The sequence below is a fragment of the Daphnia carinata genome, chromosome 3 (assembly GCF_022539665.2).
Source record: "Daphnia carinata strain CSIRO-1 chromosome 3, CSIRO_AGI_Dcar_HiC_V3, whole genome shotgun sequence".
Classification (NCBI taxonomy): Eukaryota; Metazoa; Arthropoda; class Branchiopoda; order Diplostraca; family Daphniidae; genus Daphnia; species Daphnia carinata.
Genome location: NC_081333.1, coordinates 511,874 through 531,994, shown reverse-complemented (window position 1 = coordinate 531,994; position 20,121 = coordinate 511,874). Strand labels below are relative to the sequence as shown.

Here is a 20,121-nt window from a genome sequence, read left to right as displayed (position 1 = left end):
TGTATTTCAAAAGCTTAAAAAAAACTGAACAAACAAAATTCACATATTCGTGTACAGCGTGATCCCAATTTAAATCAATTTATTCTTAGAGTTATGGAACACAGGGTTGACAAGAAGCAGTGAGTATTTAGAAACGAAGATCGTTGTCTAACCTAACAGCCTAACAGAGCGTAATTGGTGTGTAAACGACGTAAATAGAAAGTAACAGGACACCCTAGTTTGCGACTTTATTTCTGTTTCTCCATGGTGGTTGAAAAGAACCGACGAGCTCTATAGGCTTTGTGTCCTCGATTTCACGTAAAAACCTTCTTGTTGCGGAAATCACGAGAAAGTGTGGAGAGAGCAGACCAAATGAAAGGATTACGAAGAGAAAAGTAACGATTAATGAATCCGAAAATAGTCGTAGAATAGTCATAGGATTCCAAACGCAAGCAGTAAGCTTTCAGTCGTGTTTGTAATACTTCCTGATAAAGCAGCGTCAGTCGCCGAAAAATGCTTTAATAGAATATCAGCTTTAGATGAATCAGCAGTGCTTTTCATTCAGTGGTAGACCTGCGTTGCCAAGCAGCTTCCGCTCTTCCGTTAACCCCATTCAGTGAAATCTTTTCAACAGATTCTTTTATTTGCCGTCGCTCCTAGTGCTCTCTTCAGTGAACGAGGCTACGCTGCCTGGGTATCATCGTGGAACTAACTGTTAGCAATAATATTTTGCTTAGACTAAAAAAAATCGAATTGTTTTAAAACGACGAAGTTTGACCACATCCTTTGCAACATCGATCATCATTCGAATCCAGTGTCGGTAGTATGGAAACGGAGTTAAAAGTGTTCGTTCGATGGATTTCTCTTTTTCTTGTCTTCTCCATCGAAATTGGCAATGTTTGCTGTGCAAACTCTTCCAAGGAATTCCCTGAAGATAGTTTACCATTTACCTTTCCAAGTTTTGATTTTCTTCACCCATTAGATAACGTTGATACCGCGCCGTCCAATGGTACTGTATAAATTTATTTGATAATTTAGCAGCCAAGCCGATATGAAGTTGTTTTAATTATATTTATTTCGTTAATTGCATAACAAAAAAAGGGGGACAAAATAAAAACCGCTTAGATATATGAAAACAGGGAGCATAGACCAAGGGAAGGGTGGCTTACTTAACTTTGTTTGGAAAGTAATTATTGTCGAATTATTGGCGCGTTCGGACCGGCGTCAAATTTAAATGATTCATTATGGCTTCACCCCAAATATATGCTATGAAAAATTTGAAAAAATAATTCTTTTTTGACTACCACTTCTGATTCTTTAAATCTTAAGCCGGTTCTGCTGTAATTCAAAGTTAGGAGAGTTGGAGTTGTTTGGGATGCGTTTGATAACTTTCCTCCCAACATTGAAAGTTATAACTTGTTTTTTATTCCTACTGTATTCTGCGCATTCTTCAATAGATTATTTTTATTCGTTTGAATTATCACTGTGGTATTTAACAATTTTCACATGCTTATTTTCTTTTTGGTTTTCTTAATTGAACCTGTTTTCCATTCCTTGTTCCCTCGTTAACCACACTCTAAATTGTTCCGGTCCCAGATACCTACTATTTTGGCTTGTAGCTAGATAATAACACTTTCCCTAATTTTTCATTAAGATACTACTCTGAGTATCATATATTGCCCTTTCTTTTTTTTCATTTTCCGTTTACTTATTTATTAATTTTATTTATTTAACTTTGAAATATCGTCGACCAATGCAGGCTACTAATTTTTAAGGGGTGATCTAGAAATGGGTTGAATAACATAGTTTCCGTAAAACGCATAACAAGGGACAGGCAAATGGATGGACGATTTGCAAAAGATCTTTTAAAGAAAATATTTTCTTTTCGAACGAATGGCGGAAAAGTTTTGTACGCCAGTCATTGCCCGTAAGGAGTAGATTGTCATGAAATTTATTATAGTTGAGCATTATAACTGAACATTCTTGTTTCTTAGAAAATTTGGCTGTCAATAATAGTAAAAGAATTTATCATAACTTTGAGGCGCCACTAGTTAAAACAACGCCGATTTCAATGATTTAAAGTTTCCTCTAATTATTATAGAATGCGGGATCAGCAAGTTCTACAGGCAACGACGACCACGCGACATTGAAGATGGTGTTAGCTATATAGGCCCAAGGCATAAAAATTACTTGCTTAAATCGATATTTAAAAAAATAAGTAATAAACACGACGAACAATTTGAAAGGGAGACACAAAATGCCCGCATCATTAACGGGAAACAGAGCAAACCAGGTGCATGGCCTTGGCAAGTAAGTAGTTATTGGAGTTTTGAATGCTTACACTTAAAATAGAAATACGGCGGTTAAGTATTTGGAATAGATACTGGTAGTATAAAGTATAATCATCGCCTGTAGTTTGTATTAGAGGGTAGATACATTTTCTGTGAATTCAGACGTTGAAGGTTATCACATACTTATTCAGGCGCATATACTGTCAACTCCATGTATTTTTAATGGTAGCGTTTTTGTATACATTTCTGTTCTGAGTAGCTGGACAGAGTAACGGTAACGTAATTTATCATAAGCTATTGGTTTCATATATTTGAATGATTATTTATAAATGTAAGAACTTAAATTTCATCTAGGTGTCTTTGCAACTACTACATCCTAAATTGGGCTTTGTTGGGCATTGGTGTGGAGGTGTCTTACTAAATGGATTGAATGGAGATTATTGGGTCTTGACAGCAGCACACTGCATTTCCAAGTAGGTTGAATCTCCGCCCATGACTATTACAATTATATATTGTACTAAGATAAAATGTTATTCAGTTGTGGACTACTTTCGGAATAATGACATCAGATTGGGAAGCCAATTATATTTAAGAAAACAAAATTTAGGCAAAAGTTGCAATACCTTGACCACAACAGAGAAAGGTTACAGAACAAAGATCTGCCAAAAAACATGCCGATTCATTTTTTCTGTCCGGTTTACTTTAGCCTTTAAAGGTGCTTTACCTGACGATGACGATGGAAAACATCCTTGTTGAAATAGATATATTATTAATTGTATACGGGGCTGGAAAAAGACATCATTAGATTATGTGTAAAATGAGAATTCTGTTGAACAATAATTATAATGAATGTCTGTATCTGTATCATACATATATTTATCACTAAACCTTGTTCCTCTGCATTTTCTAGTGACGCATTCAATTTTCCGTTCAGTCCTCTGGTAATCAAAATTTGTGTATATTGTTGGTTATTTAATATGGTTAATGACATACATATACATCTTCTAGTGGACAGCTGTTGTGGGCGAGCATGACCGGGCGACGGAGGATGGCTTCGAACAAAGAATTATGATAGACAAAATTTATCTCCACGAAAGATTCAAAGAATATCATCATGACATTGGTACGCGTTTAAAAAGAAACCTGACGTATGTTGTTTTAATTGAATTTTTTCTAATAAAATTTTAAAGCTTTAATGAAATTACAAAAGTCAGAAAGTTTGCAAAATGCCACTGATCGTGTTCGTCCAATTTGCTTACCAACAGAAGGTAACAGAGAAATTTCATGCTTTATACCTGGATAAACATAATCAAAGAGATTCTTATCAGATAATGTTGACACGTTCCAAGGAGTAAGATGTATAGCCACAGGTACGCAGGTTTTCAAGTTTCTTCATTTAACAACATTTTACCATGAACTACTGAAATTTATTAAGGATGGGGACAATCGAAAAAAGGGAATAAATTAGAGAATATTCTTCATCAAACTGAGTTGCCGGGTATGTAACCTACGAATTGAATAGAGCAAGTAGTTTAAATGTATTTTCTTAAAGTGGTAGACAACTCACACTGTAAACAAGTGTACGGGACTATTTACAACATACCAATAAACGATTACCATCTTTGTGCCGGACCTATAACAGATGGAGCTTCGGGAACCTGCGTGGTAAGCTAAAAGACCGTTTAGAGATTTTGGTATGTCCTACTTCTTGAACTGCACAGTAGTAAGACTGACCATGGAATTTCCATAACATTTTCACAAGTGAACTCGTCTGGATGGATAATTTTCTATACATCTATAATAGGGAGATTCGGGCGGACCATTACAATGCAGCTTACTTGATGGACGATGGTATCTTGCTGGCATTACGTCATTCGGTTCAGGGTGAATTTTTGAATTTCAGCAAAGTTCTATGATCAAGCTGTGATGTACATTGAAACAATGTTTGCTAGACCATCTAACCTTCTCGAACCTTGTAACAATTACACTTAGACTGTGTAGCTAATGTGCTTTTCTACTAGAAGTGTTAATTGATTGGTATGTTCGCTATATTTCTCTAGATGTGCTAAACCTGGATTTCCGGATGTTTTTACTAGGATTACGTATTACCTTCCCTGGATTCGTGGAAAACTTCGTTCAGGTGGAGAAGGCTTCCACGATGTTTAGAACACCTGCTCCGGGTTAACATTTTACTCGAAAGTCATGTTTTTTTTTTTTCGTTAATCGTTGGGATTCAAAAACAAAGGGATGAGAATGCAGTATTTCCTATATACATTCAAATCAATCAGTTATGTGTACTTGTTTCAATAAATGTAAAAATTACCCCTTAACTTTCTCCTTAATAAAAGTTCTTAACATAGAGAGATTTACCACACGCAATTCAAGGTTTTTGTACGGATTGTGGGACAGAAATTTTCTCGCCGAAACAGAACTTGAATGGCGATGGGTCGTACCATCGAGAACTATAGTATAGCCTCGTAACTTTGGGCCCGTCCAGGGCGGTGTATAGCCACTCTTTATTTGATATTTAATACACTCGCTATCCGTGCCCATCGGCTTACGTGCTGTCGCCCACCCGTTTTAAGCAAAGTGGTGGACTGAAAGTTGCTTATATACACTACACGTTTCCATCCACATTCTAGTGATCATCATGCATATTCTTGGTAAACCCAATGTCGGTCAAACATTCCTAAACATCCTACAAACTAACAAGTTCGAAACCACGATTTTGTATTACAATTATTCACGCGTCATTATTCCACACGGCAGAGAATTTAAAACGCACAATAGCTATTCTTGATCAAAACATTGGAAAAAAGAAACATGAGGACACGGCACGTTTTCGACATAATCTTTCGAACACCTTTAACGCAGTTTAGTTTGAACGATCTTCATCACAAGGACGGCGAATCAAATTTAGGCCCCTGTGTAACCATGATTTCAGCGTAGGACTTGGGTTGTGATAACTCAAGAACCTGGTTTTTCTTCAGGACCAGTAGAGAGTAAAACTTCTGTGCAACCTACAGAAAATGATTTTTTAAATACACTGATAAGATACGTGCGTGTTTCTGCACACATACTTGTTTCTTGTTGTTCCGGAAAGCCATTTCCGTGAAAGGTATCGTGTCATTTAGCTGCATTTTCGCACGCACAAGGTGATACATTGCCGCAGCTCGCTTATTAACAACGCGCTCTTCAAACTGCTCATAGGTTTCATCTGCCAACTGCTCATCTAACTGTAATATATTATGTATCAGTCGAATCTTACTATCTTAAATCGAAAGTGTTTTGTGTAATCTTACGGGACCAACTGATGGTGCCATTTCGTAATCGTCATGCCAAGGCGTGGGGGGTGCACGCTCTGAAATTGCTCCAGGCGTTTGTGGAGGCAAATTGGTAAAAGATTCAGTAACATCTAAGCCGAGATTTCCCATATTCTGAAATGGGAATATCAAAGAACATACAAATTTGAAATATGCTGTGGTTATTAAAAAAAAAAATTAAAAAAAGTAAACAGTGAAAGTTAATACACACCTGGTCGTATCCCATGTTTTCCATTTCGGATAATGCTCTTGAGGCCTCTGCGAATGAAGATTCCACTGGTTCCGGTTGGATGGGAGTATGCAATGGCTCTGTAGGCTGAACATCAGGTAAAGCGGGAAGTGAAAATTGCGGAAATGAATGATCTCCCATTTCTGGTGGCGGAACGGCAGTGGGAACAGGAGATGACTGTGTTGATGGTGCCAGTAAGCTCTGATATTGAACTTCTCTTCGTTTCTGATGTTCCTCGGCCTCAGCCTCTAAGTCAACGGGAGCTTTTCGCTTACGTCCTACTGTGCGTTTTACAGGTTGAGGTGTAGGCGCTTCTGTAACAGAAAAATAGATCCCATTTACATTTCATGGAAGGATACACGGTTAAGGCTATTAGTTTCACACTAGTCTGATATAACGATTTTTCTTTAATGGATTTAATACAGTACCTGGAAAGTCTTGACGAAACGATTCGACAACCTCTGTGGAGCGCACTGTTTCCAACGGAACATTTTCCTTTTCCACCTCAGGCGTTAGGCCGAAATCATCATTTTCTGTTGGCTGGCTAGTGAGGTGCCTTTGGTAATCCTGAAAACAATTCAATAGAAATAACAAAACATTATTGGTATTTGATAGAACGGCGAATTCTAATTCAAAATAAAATCTAGTAGTTATGAATTATTACCCTAAACAATGAGCGGGCTGGTATTGACCTTCCGGGAAGTGCAAAAAGTTTTTCTACTCCTCCGGTTTCTTTCCAGTGCATAAGTCTTCTCGTAGGTGGGGCCAAATCCAGGGTAGTCACAATGTCGGATGTATCTGAGAGTTGTGATTTCATTTCTTCTCCTGATATGTTTTTAACTTCGTCAACGATGAGTTTCCTTTTGCGTTTGTGACGAGCCCATCCTGATAATAAATCAAACATTAAAGTTCAGTAATTTTATGAGTCGTTGATCCATGGACAAAATTTTATGCAAGCTCACACACCCTTGACTGTAGTCGTATCGACAGGGGCGAGAGCAAAGCCTTCTTCTTCGTTATGGAGAAGTGTAGTTTGGTCGGCATTAACTCCTGGTACTTGATCATCGCCTTCCGGAATGCTGGCAGTACCTTGGTCAAGGTTATTAATTTCACCAGAAGCACGTGTGGGAGATCTGGGTGACACCGGAGGGTGACTCATACTGGTAGATACGGGACCACCAAACGGACTGGCGGGTCGTGATGATGAACTACTTCCCCCTACGGATGGTGGTCCTCCGTAAGCATCAATTCCGTCATCGTCAGAATCTTGATGGGGCCCATTGACACTTTCCAGATTTTCTCGACTTTTCGTTCCTACTTTAATATCCTTCCAAACGCAAAACCAATGTTGTAAATACAAACTGGTAAGAATAATTATTAGAATTGTTTTTTATTACGAGGTCAGACGGTTCGTTCAATGATGGTACGTCGCCGATTGGGGCATCATCAAACAGACCACCACCTTCAAAAAGACCTCCACCTATCACGGAAAATCATGGTAGCTATGAATTGACAAAAGCTAGGTAACTATTTCGCGTATGTTATACCAATTTCATCATGTCCAAGATTTCCGCCAAAACCATCGTCTCTTAGGGGTGTGTCCGTTTCGGATCGTTGGCGATTGGACGTAGACGGACGATTCCGGCGAGATTCATTGCGATCACGAACTTCACTGAAAAAGCTTCCCTAGAATGAAAATATTAGATGTAGAAGCTACGAAACTGGACATTGGTATTTACAGGTTCTAGTGAGTGGTCAATTGACGACCCATCACGAATCATTTCTAAGGGTCCCGAATCGCCGAATCCAAGATCACCAAAGCCTTCTTCGTCATGATTCAACGGTGGTAACTGACACCCGTAGTCCTCGCGCATTGTTATTTCTTCAGCTCGTGACTGATTAAGGGTAAACTGTGCTTGCATTTCAGCATCACTGGGAAAATCATTCAAGTTGCCAATTACTGTAACAATTTATAAATGAAAACAGTCCATTAGTTACTTCAAGTCTGGAACATTTGCATCAAAATCATGAAAAACTTCAGGCAAAGTAATTGCTTGGACAGCTGCTTCTCTATTTTCTTCAGGCAAATCCACCATACCAGGTCTGAAAGCCATTTTAATCTTCACAAAAGCTTCATTGCAATCAGCTAGCAGATACTTGGCCTTGCGAGAGTATATTCTGACCACACCAAGAAGCAGATGACCAGATGTTCTTAAAGCAATTTTCACCTTAAAACAAACAAAATCAAGTTTTAAGCACTGTGATAAAAGAAACTTAAATCAAATCAAACCTTAGGATGCAAAATATCTTCCACAGACTTCTGAATATTTGTTTCGAATACATGAGCTTTAGTTAGTTTCTTATCCCAATGGGCCGCCAACCAAATACGGGCAAGTGGGCCCTTCTTAGCAAGAACAAAATGGGCATAAAACATCTTGAAATATATTGGCTAACACAGCCTTGTGAAGTATCTTGTAGCAAAAAAATGAGATGAAGAAGCTCATACAGATAAACACTTCGGGTATAATCAACAACAGGTAAGAAAAAATTGCCCGCCAAAACTAGTAGTGAATTGGCGCCAAGGTATGTTTTGGTTGTCAAAAGTTTCACAGGAATAAATTCTCATTTAAGCACTGCCTTTCGTAATCCGACTATGCAAACACATTCTCATAGTGTAGAATGAGGATGACAGTGTGAATCACATGACACGATAAACTAAAATATTATTGAATTCTTTTTCTTTTCACGAAAACCGTTAACGCTTCGAACGACAAAGACGAGTCAATGGCGTCAGTCAACAGTCAAGTTGGAAGATCACATACTGTATTCCAAATTATGCAGGCCAGACGCCAGAGGTTTAAGAGTAAGGTTTTCCATCTCTGCCAGAGGTCCCTGGTGGGCGTTTTACGAACAAAGCACAGTTGTTTTGAAAACGGATTTGATCATTATTCAGGCTATCGATACAGAAAAAGTGGTGCGTTGTGATGTCAATTGAAAAATGCGTTAAACCAATTTAAGCAAATACTCTACAGTTGATGTATCCTGCTGATTGAAAATGTAACCTTTTCCTGGTTTCCAATCAGTCAACTTTGACTGAGATGCGTTTGACAATTCAGCTCCCCCAGCAGGAGAATAGTGGAAAGATGATTAACAGAAAAGTCTTGAAGTATTCTGCTGATTAGAAATGAAACCATTTTGTATTACGGAAGCCCCATCCCCTATAAACTGTCTTTTGCACATTACGCGAATTTAGTAAAAGGTTGAGTAACATCCTAGCAGTTGGAATTCAATCTCGACCACTTGTCAGCGCCATCTTGTTTTGAATTTTGAGACCAATGAATAGCTTTTTCTTTTAAAAGAGTAGGCAGTAGCGTAGTAGGGTTATTGTTTCATCCTGTTGGACTTTTGGGTCCTGCTACCTCAAATGTTTTGTTGGTAGGCCTCATCGCTTAATAGTCCTTACAGTGGACTAAGGGGAAAACCACAATACAAGAAATTTACTAGAAAGTGGTAAAAAGAAAGTGACTTTTAAACAAGTGAGGTATGTTTCTTGGGTTCCTTATAAGCTTTCCTCTCATTTGTTGTATGAGGGAATGTTGTCCAAACTGTAAAACTGAAGTGTCTATTGATTTCTTTTATCGCATTTTTATGACAGAAATCAAATCGTGAAAGTTGCGACACGTCACTTTTTCATTTAACTTGGTCTTCGCTTTAGCAGCAGACGTAACGTCTTCCGCGATGGAACCCAGTGAAGAAGACATCCTTGAGGTTCGCCAAAGAGCCATAGAAAAAATTGAATCACCAGAACAAGGTAACTTAAAATTGAATTATCTTTTATGATAAGGACTTTTCTAATGTGATGATTTTAATTTCAGATTTACAGTCTATTGCTCACCCTAAAGATCTTGAGAGACTAAAAAATGATAAAGATTGGATTCGCCGTTTCTTATTACATCATGATCTTGATAAAGAAAAAGCAGTTAATATGATACTTGGAACCTTAAAATGGAGACAAAAATTTGGGGCAAATGGTAACAAACTGGCCTACTAAACTTAACTTGATTTTACATATATTTCTCTTCATAGATATTAGCCATTCAAACATAAATCAGCAAATTGTTTGTGCTGGTGGTATGTTTCCCCATTGCAGGGACAAGGATGGCAAACCACTGTTTATTGTTAAGGTGAAGTCTAGTGTCAAAGGAACTTACAAGTCAGAAGAAATTCATAAAGTTCTTGGTAATTACCTGACACAGCAAGCTAATTTGCTTTTTATACATATTGAATGCTTACTCAATCTCTTCACCCCAACTTTTTTAGTATATTGGTTTGATCGCCTAGAAAAGCAGGAAAAAGGTGGCAAGATTTCTGTCTTTTTTGAGATGACAGGTGCTGGACTCAGTAATATGGACATGGAGTTTGTTCAGTATTTAATCATGCTATTCAGAGATTATTACCCTTATTTTCTGAATTACATAATAATCTTTGAAATGTCATGGATCTTGAATGGTAACCATTTTAAAACACTAAATTATGAGTTATCATATGAACTTCATTGTCAATTGTTTTGCAGCTGCTTGGAAAGTAATCAAGTCGTGGATGCCTGCAAAGTCTGTGAATATGGTATTCTCAAACACATTTAGAGAGCAGTTGAAATGTGTTGATGATAATCGGTTTTATTATAACAATAGGTCAAATTTGTAGGAAGATCAGACCTCAAAGATTTTGTCCCAGTTAGTGAACAACTGGCAGAATGGGGTGGTCCGGTTAATTATCATTTTGTGTTCGAACCCGAATTTTTGCCCGCATCCGGTCCTGTAAATTTGAATGGGCAATTCGACGATTCCCGGAAAAAGGTAACAAGCTGTTTAAATTTGAAGGCACAAATTATTGAACATTTGAATAGGTTCACTTTGCAGAAGGCACTACATCAAATGAAACTACGTCTACCGATTCTTCAGAATCGGTTAAAAAACCAGTCCCTGGTAAATTTCAGCAGTTTTGACAATGTAGGTTTCATCTGAATTCAAAAATTAAATAAATTCTTAGGTCAGTATCTCCAACTTGCACCTGCCGAAGAAATCGTTTTTAGGCGCGAGGATGGAGAAACAACGGGAACGTTAGTCATGAACAACACCGCTAACTGTAATGTAGCTTACAAGGTATTTGCTTTATAATACTTGCAAATTTTTTGTTATGTATTAATTTTTTTCGATATCGCTGTCTTTTCAATTCAGATTAAAACTACATCTCCAGATAAGTACAGAGTTCGGCCAAGCGCAGGAATTATTTGCACGGGTGGTTCATTGAATGTTACAGTCCACATCCAGTCCGGTTATTCAGCATCTCAACTCGTCCGCGACAAATTTTTGGTTATGGCGTGCACGGTAATAACTTATTACGTCTTCGTAGTTCATCTTTCTTCCTCGGTGAACAAGTATTCCATGTTAATATCCGTTGCATAAAACAGAACTATTGGTTGACAAAATTTTTTGCACTCAGTAATGGCTGAATGCCAATTTTTTATTCTCGCATGCCAACTATTTTCTTAACACTTTTCATAAAATTTATTCGTTCCTTTCAAAATCTTGGTCATTCAGGTCGAAAGTGACTCGTTAACAAACGTGCAGTTGTCCGAAGTATGGAAGGTAAACATTCAATACGAACTAGCAAATCATTGAAGGCATTACAAATTTTATTCATGATCTATTATAGAAAACGAGCGAGAATACCATACAACAGCATCGCTTGCGTTGCTCCGTAGCCCCAAGCGATGCCAAAGACGATGAATTTGCAGGGAACGTGCCAGGTTTGAACAACGCGGCGACCGCCAAGCTATTGCAAGATATAGCCCCGCAGCTAAATAAAATTTTGGACGAACAAGAGAACTTGAGGAAGCAGTTGAAAAGTTTACGAACTCTTCTTTTTATATTGATAATATTGTCGTTGGCAGTGCCTTTCTATTTCTACAATTCTGATCCAGATGCCGGTAACCTTAGTTGCCGTGTCTAACTGCCTTACCGAGTTTTTGGGGCAACGCAATATTAAGATCAATAATTGTTATCGCGGCAAAAATATTTTTTAAAAAAGCGTTGTTCGTTTCTTCCATTATAGATTATCGAATTAAATTCCTTTCGATGTTTTCTGTTTGAGGATTTAAGATTGATCCTAACGTATATTTACGCAATGGCGAATCTACTCCTTAGGCTAATCGTTGAACAGCCTTTTCCACCTTTATTCAAACGGGGAACGGTCTTTGTTTATTTTTTGAACGGGTTATTCATTTACATTTGTATGGGTTGTAAACTACTAACTAGAAAAAGAAATAAAAATAAAATATTTCAATGAAATATGACTCAACACTGAGTACGTTCCGTATAACCAATAGGTCATACCAATGTTTAACCTTAAACTTAATAGTTTTTAAATGACAAGACGAAACACGTGTTTTGTACCGAGTGTCTAATAGCTGTGTAATAACTTGTATAAGACGACATTAAGAAATTGCAGCACACGATTACAACGGGGCCGAACGAAAGGTGTATCACGAGTATTTACACCTTTATTTTTATAGATTTTCTTTAAGTGAGTCTATTACTGTGTTAGCCGTTTGTTCGATTGAGACTATATAGTGAAAATAAAAGAATCCTGATACACGAAGGAATTCACGAATTGTTTGAATAAGACATTGAAAATTGAGACCTGGTAAAGCCACTTCGGATCCACATACAATACGTACAATCACACAAACATTCCACATATATATCACACTCAAGATATCAAAAAGAAAAAGGCGCATGCATTTATATATGTCACAAACGATCACTGGAGATGCGTATCCAGACGACGAAAAGAACTAAAGACTAGTGAAACGGAGAGAAAGAGAGGAGACTCAAAAGTTTTAGGATAATCACACTACATAAGTAAAACACTGATTTTCAGTCATTCTGAAAATTAAGGCGGGGTAGGGAAATAGGGGTGTTCTGTGTATTTTGTAGTCCAAGTCCATTAGTGAACGCCGAAGCCAAATAACATTATCCGCAAACCGGACGGATAAAGTTGGACGGAATCCACTTTTTTTAAAAATGTACATTTGAAGTATTAAAAATAAAAAAGCATTCTTGCATGCTAATTTATGCGAATATGTTTTATTATTCACGGAGTTGTTGTGTTCGAGGTCGTTTTCGTCAGGGAAGTTTGAGACGTCTGCGAAACTTGTGAATCGTGCGAATCACGGGCTTCGACTTTGCCTTTGCCTCCCTTGCCCAGCCGTTTGAGGTCTTGGCTTCTAAAGCCTCCAACGAGAGCTGTACGGTAAGTGGATTGTCGGCTATTGGTTTTTCGACAAACCAAAACCCTGTTGCGGATGGATCGAGCTACCTTTGGATTGCAGGTGTAGGCCAACAAAATGAAGACGCCTTGGAGCGAGCAGAGAGCAACGAAAACGTACCATAACGGCATAAAATCGGCAGCGCCAGCAATCAATCCAGCCAACCAAGAGAGGCCCATGATAAGGGCAAGACGGACGTATAAACCAAGCTGTTTACGGGAACTGGCCTGATTGCTGGACGTGGGAGACTTGGCGGTCGTGCTACGGATCATGTGAGCCGAACTGATAAAAAGCAAAAGGTTGATGGACAGGATAACGGCTAGCGGAGCTGCGAAATAAATCAGAATGGCCTTGCGTTGGCCGAACCAGCAGACATTCCGACCAAAGAAGGGGCGATATTCTGTTGGCATCCACGAAAGGATGTCCGTATCAACGTACTCGACAACCACGGCTGCGGCTACGATTAACGCGGGCAACAGCCAGGCATACATGGAATAACAAATAAATTTCCCCCACTGTTGGCCGGAAGACGAGCACCTTAGCTGAACAGTAGCCAATCTAATTGTGCGCCATACATCCCAAGCAAGGACTGAAGTCCACCAAAAGGCGGCCAGAAAGAAGTAGAAGGTTGATAAAGCAATTCCGATACAAATGTTGCCGCCAGTGGGGACGAATTGTGCCGCAATGAAAGAGCCATACGCAGCAAAAAGGGCTAAAGACAACGACGCCAAATTGCGTCCAGACAAATTGCGCAGATCGGGGCTGATGACGAACGCAATCAAATGTAGAGCTAGGCATACTTCAGACAGACCCAATCCAGCTACAGTTACCCATCCGAGAACCGGATCGAACTTGGACACCATGGTTAATCCTTCGGCACAAATCCAAACGCCACCATTTTTATCTTTCTCGTAGTCACCCTCATCGTAGGGCTTACCATGGGAGGGAACGTAGAGGGTGCCGTTGTCCAGCCATTGTACTTCGTCTTCGGAAAGAAGAAATTTAGGACAGGAAGTGAAATTGCCTTCTGCCGACATCTGCTTCTTGTCGGTCATATTCACTGGATGTATCAAAGTGAAATTCGTCAACGTTGGTTGAACAGCTTCGCTGTCCGTGACTGCCGACCCAGTTGACGATGAATCGACAACGGTGGACGGAAGCTCAGGTAGCTGAGTCACCGATACATCAGGTCGTCCATCTGTGTATTGACCATTAGATTCTCCCACGTTAGGGTGCTCGGGGAAGACGATAGCATCCCCATCGGTGGCCGGTCGATTGCCATCGGCGATGGATGTGGTTGCTGGCGCTACGCCGGGCGCTTGTAGGCAACGTCCTTCTCTGTAGACGGTGCCAGGCTGTGAACAATAAACTGTACGGCATTTTCGAGAAAAGGGATCGTAGAGTTGGCCATCTTCGCAACTCTTTTCTTGTCCTACGATGCCACTGCCGTCGTTGTCCTTTAGATCGAAGAGGAGCGCGAACGCGGACGGATTAAATTCGCGTGAATCGGGCAGTTTGCGGAAGGTGATGCCTGATGAATTGCACGACAACTCTTGCAGCTGGGCACTGTTGCAAAAGGCGCAATGGATGTTGCGGTAGATTTCTTGCGGACGATAGACGAATGACGTGTATGACAAGCACTTGTTGCGAATGTCGTCATCCATCCAGTCTGGAGGGCAGTCGTTCACGGAAGGCTGGCATGGTCGTAAGTAAGACTGTAGGTCATCTGGTAAGGCTGGATCAACAAAGCAAGAATGAAATTGTTCTCCTTTGCCGTTGATGTCGACCACAAGACCCCACATCTTTTGTTCATTATCCCATTGAATCTGCAAAAGAAACAACGTCGTATCGTTTTGAAAAGTAATGAATGAGTGCGGAAAATTTACCTTTGAGGCGAGATCATCCTTTGTCATCGATTGAAGAATTGTGCTTCCGGCCAAGATCGAGTTGCATTCTAATCTCGGATTCCTGTGAAAACAAAAGGGTGTTTAAAGCAATGTCTCTTGTGGCATGTTTCACTACATCATCTGCCGACCACGTGTTATCCAAATGAACTCCATCTGTGTACGACTCACTTCGGTTTTGCTAATTCTGCTAATTGTGTACTAATCATTTTCACACGTACCAAAAACGAAGGGAAGACGGATGATTGTTTCCTCGAGTGCCTGGCACATCTTGGTGGCACATGGCGCAGTTCAAGTTTCTGTACGTGATACCAGAAACTTGGCTCGTCACGGGCATGTGACTAATGGGATCCAAATGAATTTGCCATTCGGCTGGTTCAGTTTCGCAGGCCAGTGCTACTTCTGGGTCATTCCAATCTCTAGGGCATTTATTGACAATCCAGTTGAAATTGTATTGCCTCAGGTGTAGGCAGCTGAAACGAGCACCAGCTAAACGTTGTTGGTTGAGCTCAAACCGCTTTGAATCCGGACAACAGTCCCCGAAATGAGCGCAAGAATCATCGCAAAGGCAGTTCCGCTTTGACCAGTCAGGGGAATCGCTAATACGGCTCACCTACAGAAAGAATTTAAAATAAACTTAGCCATACTTCTTTTTCCTCAAGAGAGGCCATCGATGTTCCATGAAAAAAAAATGGACAGGTCGTCGCTCTTAGACCAAATCCAGCATGTTTGAAAGAAGCAGATCGAGATCAAGTGAGTTGAACAAACTGACCTTATCAGTACGGCAGGTGTCCTTTGGGAAACAAGATGCGTTGTAGGCTTGTATATCATTTAAGATGGAGGACCGTAGAGACGCGTCGTCGATAATGATGTCATCCGATTGCACCAGAACTGGTGAGATCGCGCAACTCACCAGCAACGTCACCACAATGACATGCATTTTGAAGAAAAAGTCGATACACCAATAGCTGCTGAATTTGACGAGGATGACACTTGGCAATCAGCTGGGGTGTTCAACTAATCAAAGAAAGAAAACAAGATTTCAAACTCGAGTCTGGAATAACACAGGAAAAGAAAGTATCACTTTCTCACAAAAACAGAGGGGTAAACAGCTGAACCTTCGCTTTCAACCAGCGGTGTGCTACTGGCCATAGAGGCTTCTAACAACGCGTACATCCAAACCGCTGAGAGATGAAAGAAAGGGGAGGGTCACACACAAGAGCCCCACTGCAAGTAGCCTGGGGGGAATGATTCAAGAAACGAAGAATTTTCTGGTGACCTACTTTCATCATCTCAAAACAAACTTTCTAAACGTCCGGATGTCTTGCAAGAGGAAATCTCTCTAGTAACTAACACCTCCCCTTTTAGTTTCGTCTTCTACAATGTACAGTTTGTTGGGTTTTGTTTATCGACGACTTGGCCCGATTGACGTCCCATTAAAGAAACTGTGCCATATTGGGTTACCTCTTAGCTGAATATCAGAGGTTTTAAATACACATCAATAGGAAATACAAGTCGTTTCTACGAACACTCGGAAGTTTGCGGTAGCCAATGACATGGTTGACAGAGTGTCATGCCATGATTGCATCACCTTTATTGCGCCCAAACCACACGCTGTCATAGATCCTGCCGGCAGGGATTAAGAATGAACGAGATGCAAGCGGAATTGGTGACCCAAATAATTCCTACCGTGCAGATGAGGTTGTCTACGGATTGATTTGATACTTTTAAAAAATATTGCTGCATCAGCAAGTGCAAGTCTACTGTGGTTAATAATATCACTTCGTAGGGCGTCTTCACATGACAAGCCCTATTGTCTTAATGCATTGCACCACCACGTGAAACAGAAAGAACTTGAAACAACACAAGACCTTAATAGGAAAGAAATTGAGGTCACCAAGAAATAAGAGAGGGAAAACACAAAAAGGGAAAAAAAAAAGTTATCGAGAGGAAAAGTTAAGATCCGGGATCTCTTTTTAAAATTCCTTTTACCTGCTGTATCTACGTCAGCAAAGCACTCTAGTGTGTCTCGCTTTTATCCTACCCCTCTTTCTTCCCTACCCCCTGTCCAGGTCGCTTTCATCTTGCACGTGGACTCACTTTCACCGGAATTCCCCCAGTACACCCGACTGCGTCCCATGATTTAACCAGTTGTTTTGTAGGCATGCTTAGGCCAACTATGGCGGATGTTCTTAAACAGTTTTGGCGCGTTGGTACTGTCGCTTCATAATTTTTGGCCAAATTAAAGGAATTTACATGACTTGACAGGATGAGAGTCTCAGTATTAGAAAAATGTTGTTCGTTATTTCACTCCAATCATCTTTTCGATGTACTAACATAGAGACGATGCTATCCTGGTGTGTGGCATCCATTAAAACCGTTAAAACTTGGAAGTGTTAAAGATGAATAATTCGCAAAGCAATTTCTACAGTCTATCGAGCAAGAAACAAGAAGAAAATTGAAATGACGAACGGATGGCACACAGTTACTAAAATCAAAATTAAACAAATTTCAGCCTGAGTGCACATACATATACAAACAAAGCCTATAGCAGCTGTAATTCGGTATCTGTTGTGCAAGCACAGTTAAAGAGTTTTTTGTTTGTTACGCAATTTCAGGATATGGCTTTGCAGTCTTTTATCTTTGTATCGAACGCTGAAGTCATCTGGATCATTTCATGGGTGATCGCACAACTCTGTAAGGTTCTCCTTTCTTTTTGATCAATGAACGTTTCAGGAGCAGTTTCCTTGAACACCTCACGTAGATTTAGTTTTAGTTTATTCTAAGCGAATTAGAATTTCAGAATCAGTAACCTTGAATAAAATCAGAATGGAACTGTACAAATAACTAATTGCCTCTGCTAAAATACGTATGAACATTCAAATTGAAGAAACATCCGGACTGTTTTCAAAAGTTTAGAACAGATGAGCTGATGCAACTTCAACTCCAAAACATTATCCTGATCCAAGTCTTGGATGCCATGATTACTGTATGGCATCAATTGAATCTAAGGGTGAGCGATGTGACTCATTTAAAAACATTTTAAAATCTCCAGTAAAGTAGAATGCCGTAGACTGAATCAGCCATACGACTGGTAGAGAAAATAAATAACTTGTCGCTTTCTCCGCTTTTCAGCCTTTTATGCGCGGTAAAAAGAGAACCCGGAATAGCTCTGAGGCATGTCTATCTACCACTTTTTTGGGTCAGCATTTCAGCTGCAAACGCAGGAATAGAAGGTACAACCCACTACGCTCTAATGGCCTAGGGTTTTTCCCCTTTTGGACTCAATGTGGCATGTCTGAGCATGCCTACCATTACTCATCACATGCTTTGAATGTTCATCAACCCAATCAAATTAAACAATTGGAACCATATCCCGGTGATAAGCCGGATTCGTCTAGTACAATTTCAATGGTTACATTTCTTTACTATCTGCCGGAAATGCTAATGGAGTTAAAGTAATGCAATTAGTTTTAATTATTGAGTTCTTCTTCACGAAAGAGGCGATAAACAAGACGCTAATATTTAGTTCACTCTCAAAACACGTTTGGTAGGCTACGCCAACTAAACTTACTCCAACAGGGACCTCGAAGTACTGTGGCTCAACTAACAGTTTTATTGCGTTTGACCATCGAAACCTGAGAATTTTTTTTGTACGGTACACAACGAAAGGTAGCGGTATCTAATGAAACCGCATTATGTTATGTTCACTATCGAGGCGACCAAAAACCTCCCTTTTTTCATTTCATTCGTAGAATTTGTTTTGTGAGGTTAGATCAGGTTGGATAAAAATTCTCATCCTGCGTTATTTTAGCCGTTAATACGTTTTTTGAAATGTCTCCTGTTTTTTTTTCTCTTTTTGAAATTTTATTTTATCACACATGTTGACTGACGAACGGCTAGATCAATTAATCGACCCATCGGAATATTTAAGAGAAGCCATTTTTTTTTCATGCAGAGATTGAGATATACTTAACACTGGGAATCGAAACGATTTGACATTTTCATCTCTTAAATTTCCTACGCCAAAAGTTACCAGGTTAAGAAAATGCTTACTAAAAAGATTGACCTACATGTTTTTCCTTATTCTCAATTATAATGAATTGTAATAGATAAATAGCGTAATATCGATGACAAGGGGATACTTCCATACGGTTTGCCTAGCCAAATTCTCCCTCCATGTTCTGTATAGATTGTATGCTTGACCGTTTGTTCAACTAGTATTTCTGGTTGGTTTTGAACAGTTCCACTATGTGGATTTTTAGGTCATGCACGTCTAAAAAATGGGGAGGTGAACGAACGTAGCGAGCAGCAACTCATTGCTTGGCTACGGAAATGGGACAGGCAGCATTACGAGAATACAAACTCTAACACACTGCTATGTCCCATTGAAAAACGACAGAAAAAAAACCAAAGAAGACAAAGAAAATTGCAAAAGAATCCAAAAACAAAATTACAATCATGATTTTAAAAAAAAAATGCGTGTGGTGTTTAGTATTCTGTGTGTTGAACAAAACGCAAAAACAAAAACAAAATGCTCCAATGAGCCTGTGAACTGACGCCAATTCAGACTCTTACATCTGTGTTTTGTTTTTTTGTAACCTAGTTGCCTTAGTCTAATAAATAGAAATGTTTTACGTACCAATATTGACAGTTGAAATTTGCCACATACACTTTCTCACTGGTGGTTATCACTTCTTTCGAAACGTGCCAAAAGCAACACTAGTCTTACAGAACGTTGTTTGTTCATATTAATCCTTCGTCGAATTAAAAATTTGATACTGAAATATTTAGACTATTCAACAAAATTTCACACGTTCAGCTAGGTACTGTAACTCCACGGGTTCTCATTCCAGTTCCAGTAAACAAATAACTTTACTAGCTTGCTCGCCGGTCGAACGACAACTGTGGAGGAAATAACAACTACGAAGGAATGAAGAGTTTGTACATGAGCTCGTGTCTTCGGTGTAGATTCTAACTAACTACTAAACCAAAAGCTAAGATGTTGATTTTCTATGTTATTTTACTTTATGGGGCTAATTAAGAGAAGCTTTAAAAAAATACA

The 20,121-nt window shown here is 39.4% G+C and overlaps 4 protein-coding genes across 6 annotated transcripts; 2 read left to right on the top strand and 2 right to left on the bottom strand.

The window, feature by feature from the left end:
- Nucleotides 1-437: 437 nt before the first annotated feature.
- LOC130693065 (trypsin-1-like) lies at nt 438-4,600 on the top strand. Its single transcript, XM_057516188.2, has 11 exons — nt 438-988; nt 2,081-2,289; nt 2,625-2,743; nt 3,181-3,211; nt 3,279-3,393; nt 3,461-3,538; nt 3,599-3,640; nt 3,706-3,768; nt 3,823-3,935; nt 4,075-4,154; nt 4,331-4,600. The coding sequence occupies exons 1-11, from the start codon at nt 805-807 to the stop codon at nt 4,434-4,436; spliced, it is 1,140 nt and encodes a 379-aa protein (XP_057372171.1). The 5' UTR covers nt 438-804; the 3' UTR covers nt 4,437-4,600.
- Nucleotides 4,601-4,983: 383 nt separating this feature from the next.
- LOC130693059 (double-strand-break repair protein rad21 homolog) lies at nt 4,984-8,635 on the bottom strand. The gene is made up of 12 exons (XM_057516182.2): nt 8,113-8,635; nt 7,821-8,050; nt 7,562-7,754; nt 7,370-7,508; nt 7,220-7,302; nt 6,789-7,149; nt 6,487-6,707; nt 6,251-6,389; nt 5,805-6,136; nt 5,573-5,707; nt 5,351-5,506; nt 4,984-5,290 (listed from the first exon to the last, which is right to left on the bottom strand). The coding sequence occupies exons 1-12, from the start codon at nt 8,254-8,256 to the stop codon at nt 5,165-5,167; spliced, it is 2,259 nt and encodes a 752-aa protein (XP_057372165.1). The 5' UTR covers nt 8,257-8,635; the 3' UTR covers nt 4,984-5,164.
- A 564-nt stretch (nt 8,636-9,199) lies between these two features.
- LOC130693063 (motile sperm domain-containing protein 2-like) lies at nt 9,200-12,172 on the top strand. Of its 2 annotated transcripts, none has more exons than XM_057516186.2 (12): nt 9,200-9,363; nt 9,478-9,633; nt 9,698-9,853; nt 9,909-10,061; nt 10,143-10,331; nt 10,396-10,445; nt 10,514-10,678; nt 10,729-10,807; nt 10,872-10,984; nt 11,060-11,209; nt 11,423-11,470; nt 11,538-12,172. In XM_057516186.2, exons 2-12 carry the CDS (start codon nt 9,561-9,563, stop codon nt 11,832-11,834), a joined length of 1,473 nt encoding a protein of 490 aa, XP_057372169.1. In that variant the 5' UTR covers nt 9,200-9,363; nt 9,478-9,560; the 3' UTR covers nt 11,835-12,172. The 2 variants fall into 2 exon arrangements, with proteins under 2 accessions (XP_057372169.1, XP_057372168.1); XM_057516185.1 differs by having other exon boundaries at nt 9,201-9,363; nt 9,538-9,633.
- A 225-nt stretch (nt 12,173-12,397) lies between these two features.
- On the bottom strand, nt 12,398-19,959 carry LOC130693053 (uncharacterized). Of its 2 annotated transcripts, XM_057516173.1 has the most exons (5): nt 19,699-19,959; nt 15,829-16,073; nt 15,278-15,669; nt 15,039-15,120; nt 12,398-14,978 (listed from the first exon to the last, which is right to left on the bottom strand). In XM_057516173.1, the coding sequence occupies exons 2-5, from the start codon at nt 15,994-15,996 to the stop codon at nt 12,978-12,980; spliced, it is 2,643 nt and encodes an 880-aa protein (XP_057372156.1). In that variant the 5' UTR covers nt 15,997-16,073; nt 19,699-19,959; the 3' UTR covers nt 12,398-12,977. The 2 variants fall into 2 exon arrangements, with proteins under 2 accessions (XP_057372156.1, XP_057372155.1); XM_057516172.2 differs by lacking the exon at nt 19,699-19,959 and having other exon boundaries at nt 15,829-16,141.
- Between the last annotated feature and the right edge of the window lie 162 nt (nt 19,960-20,121).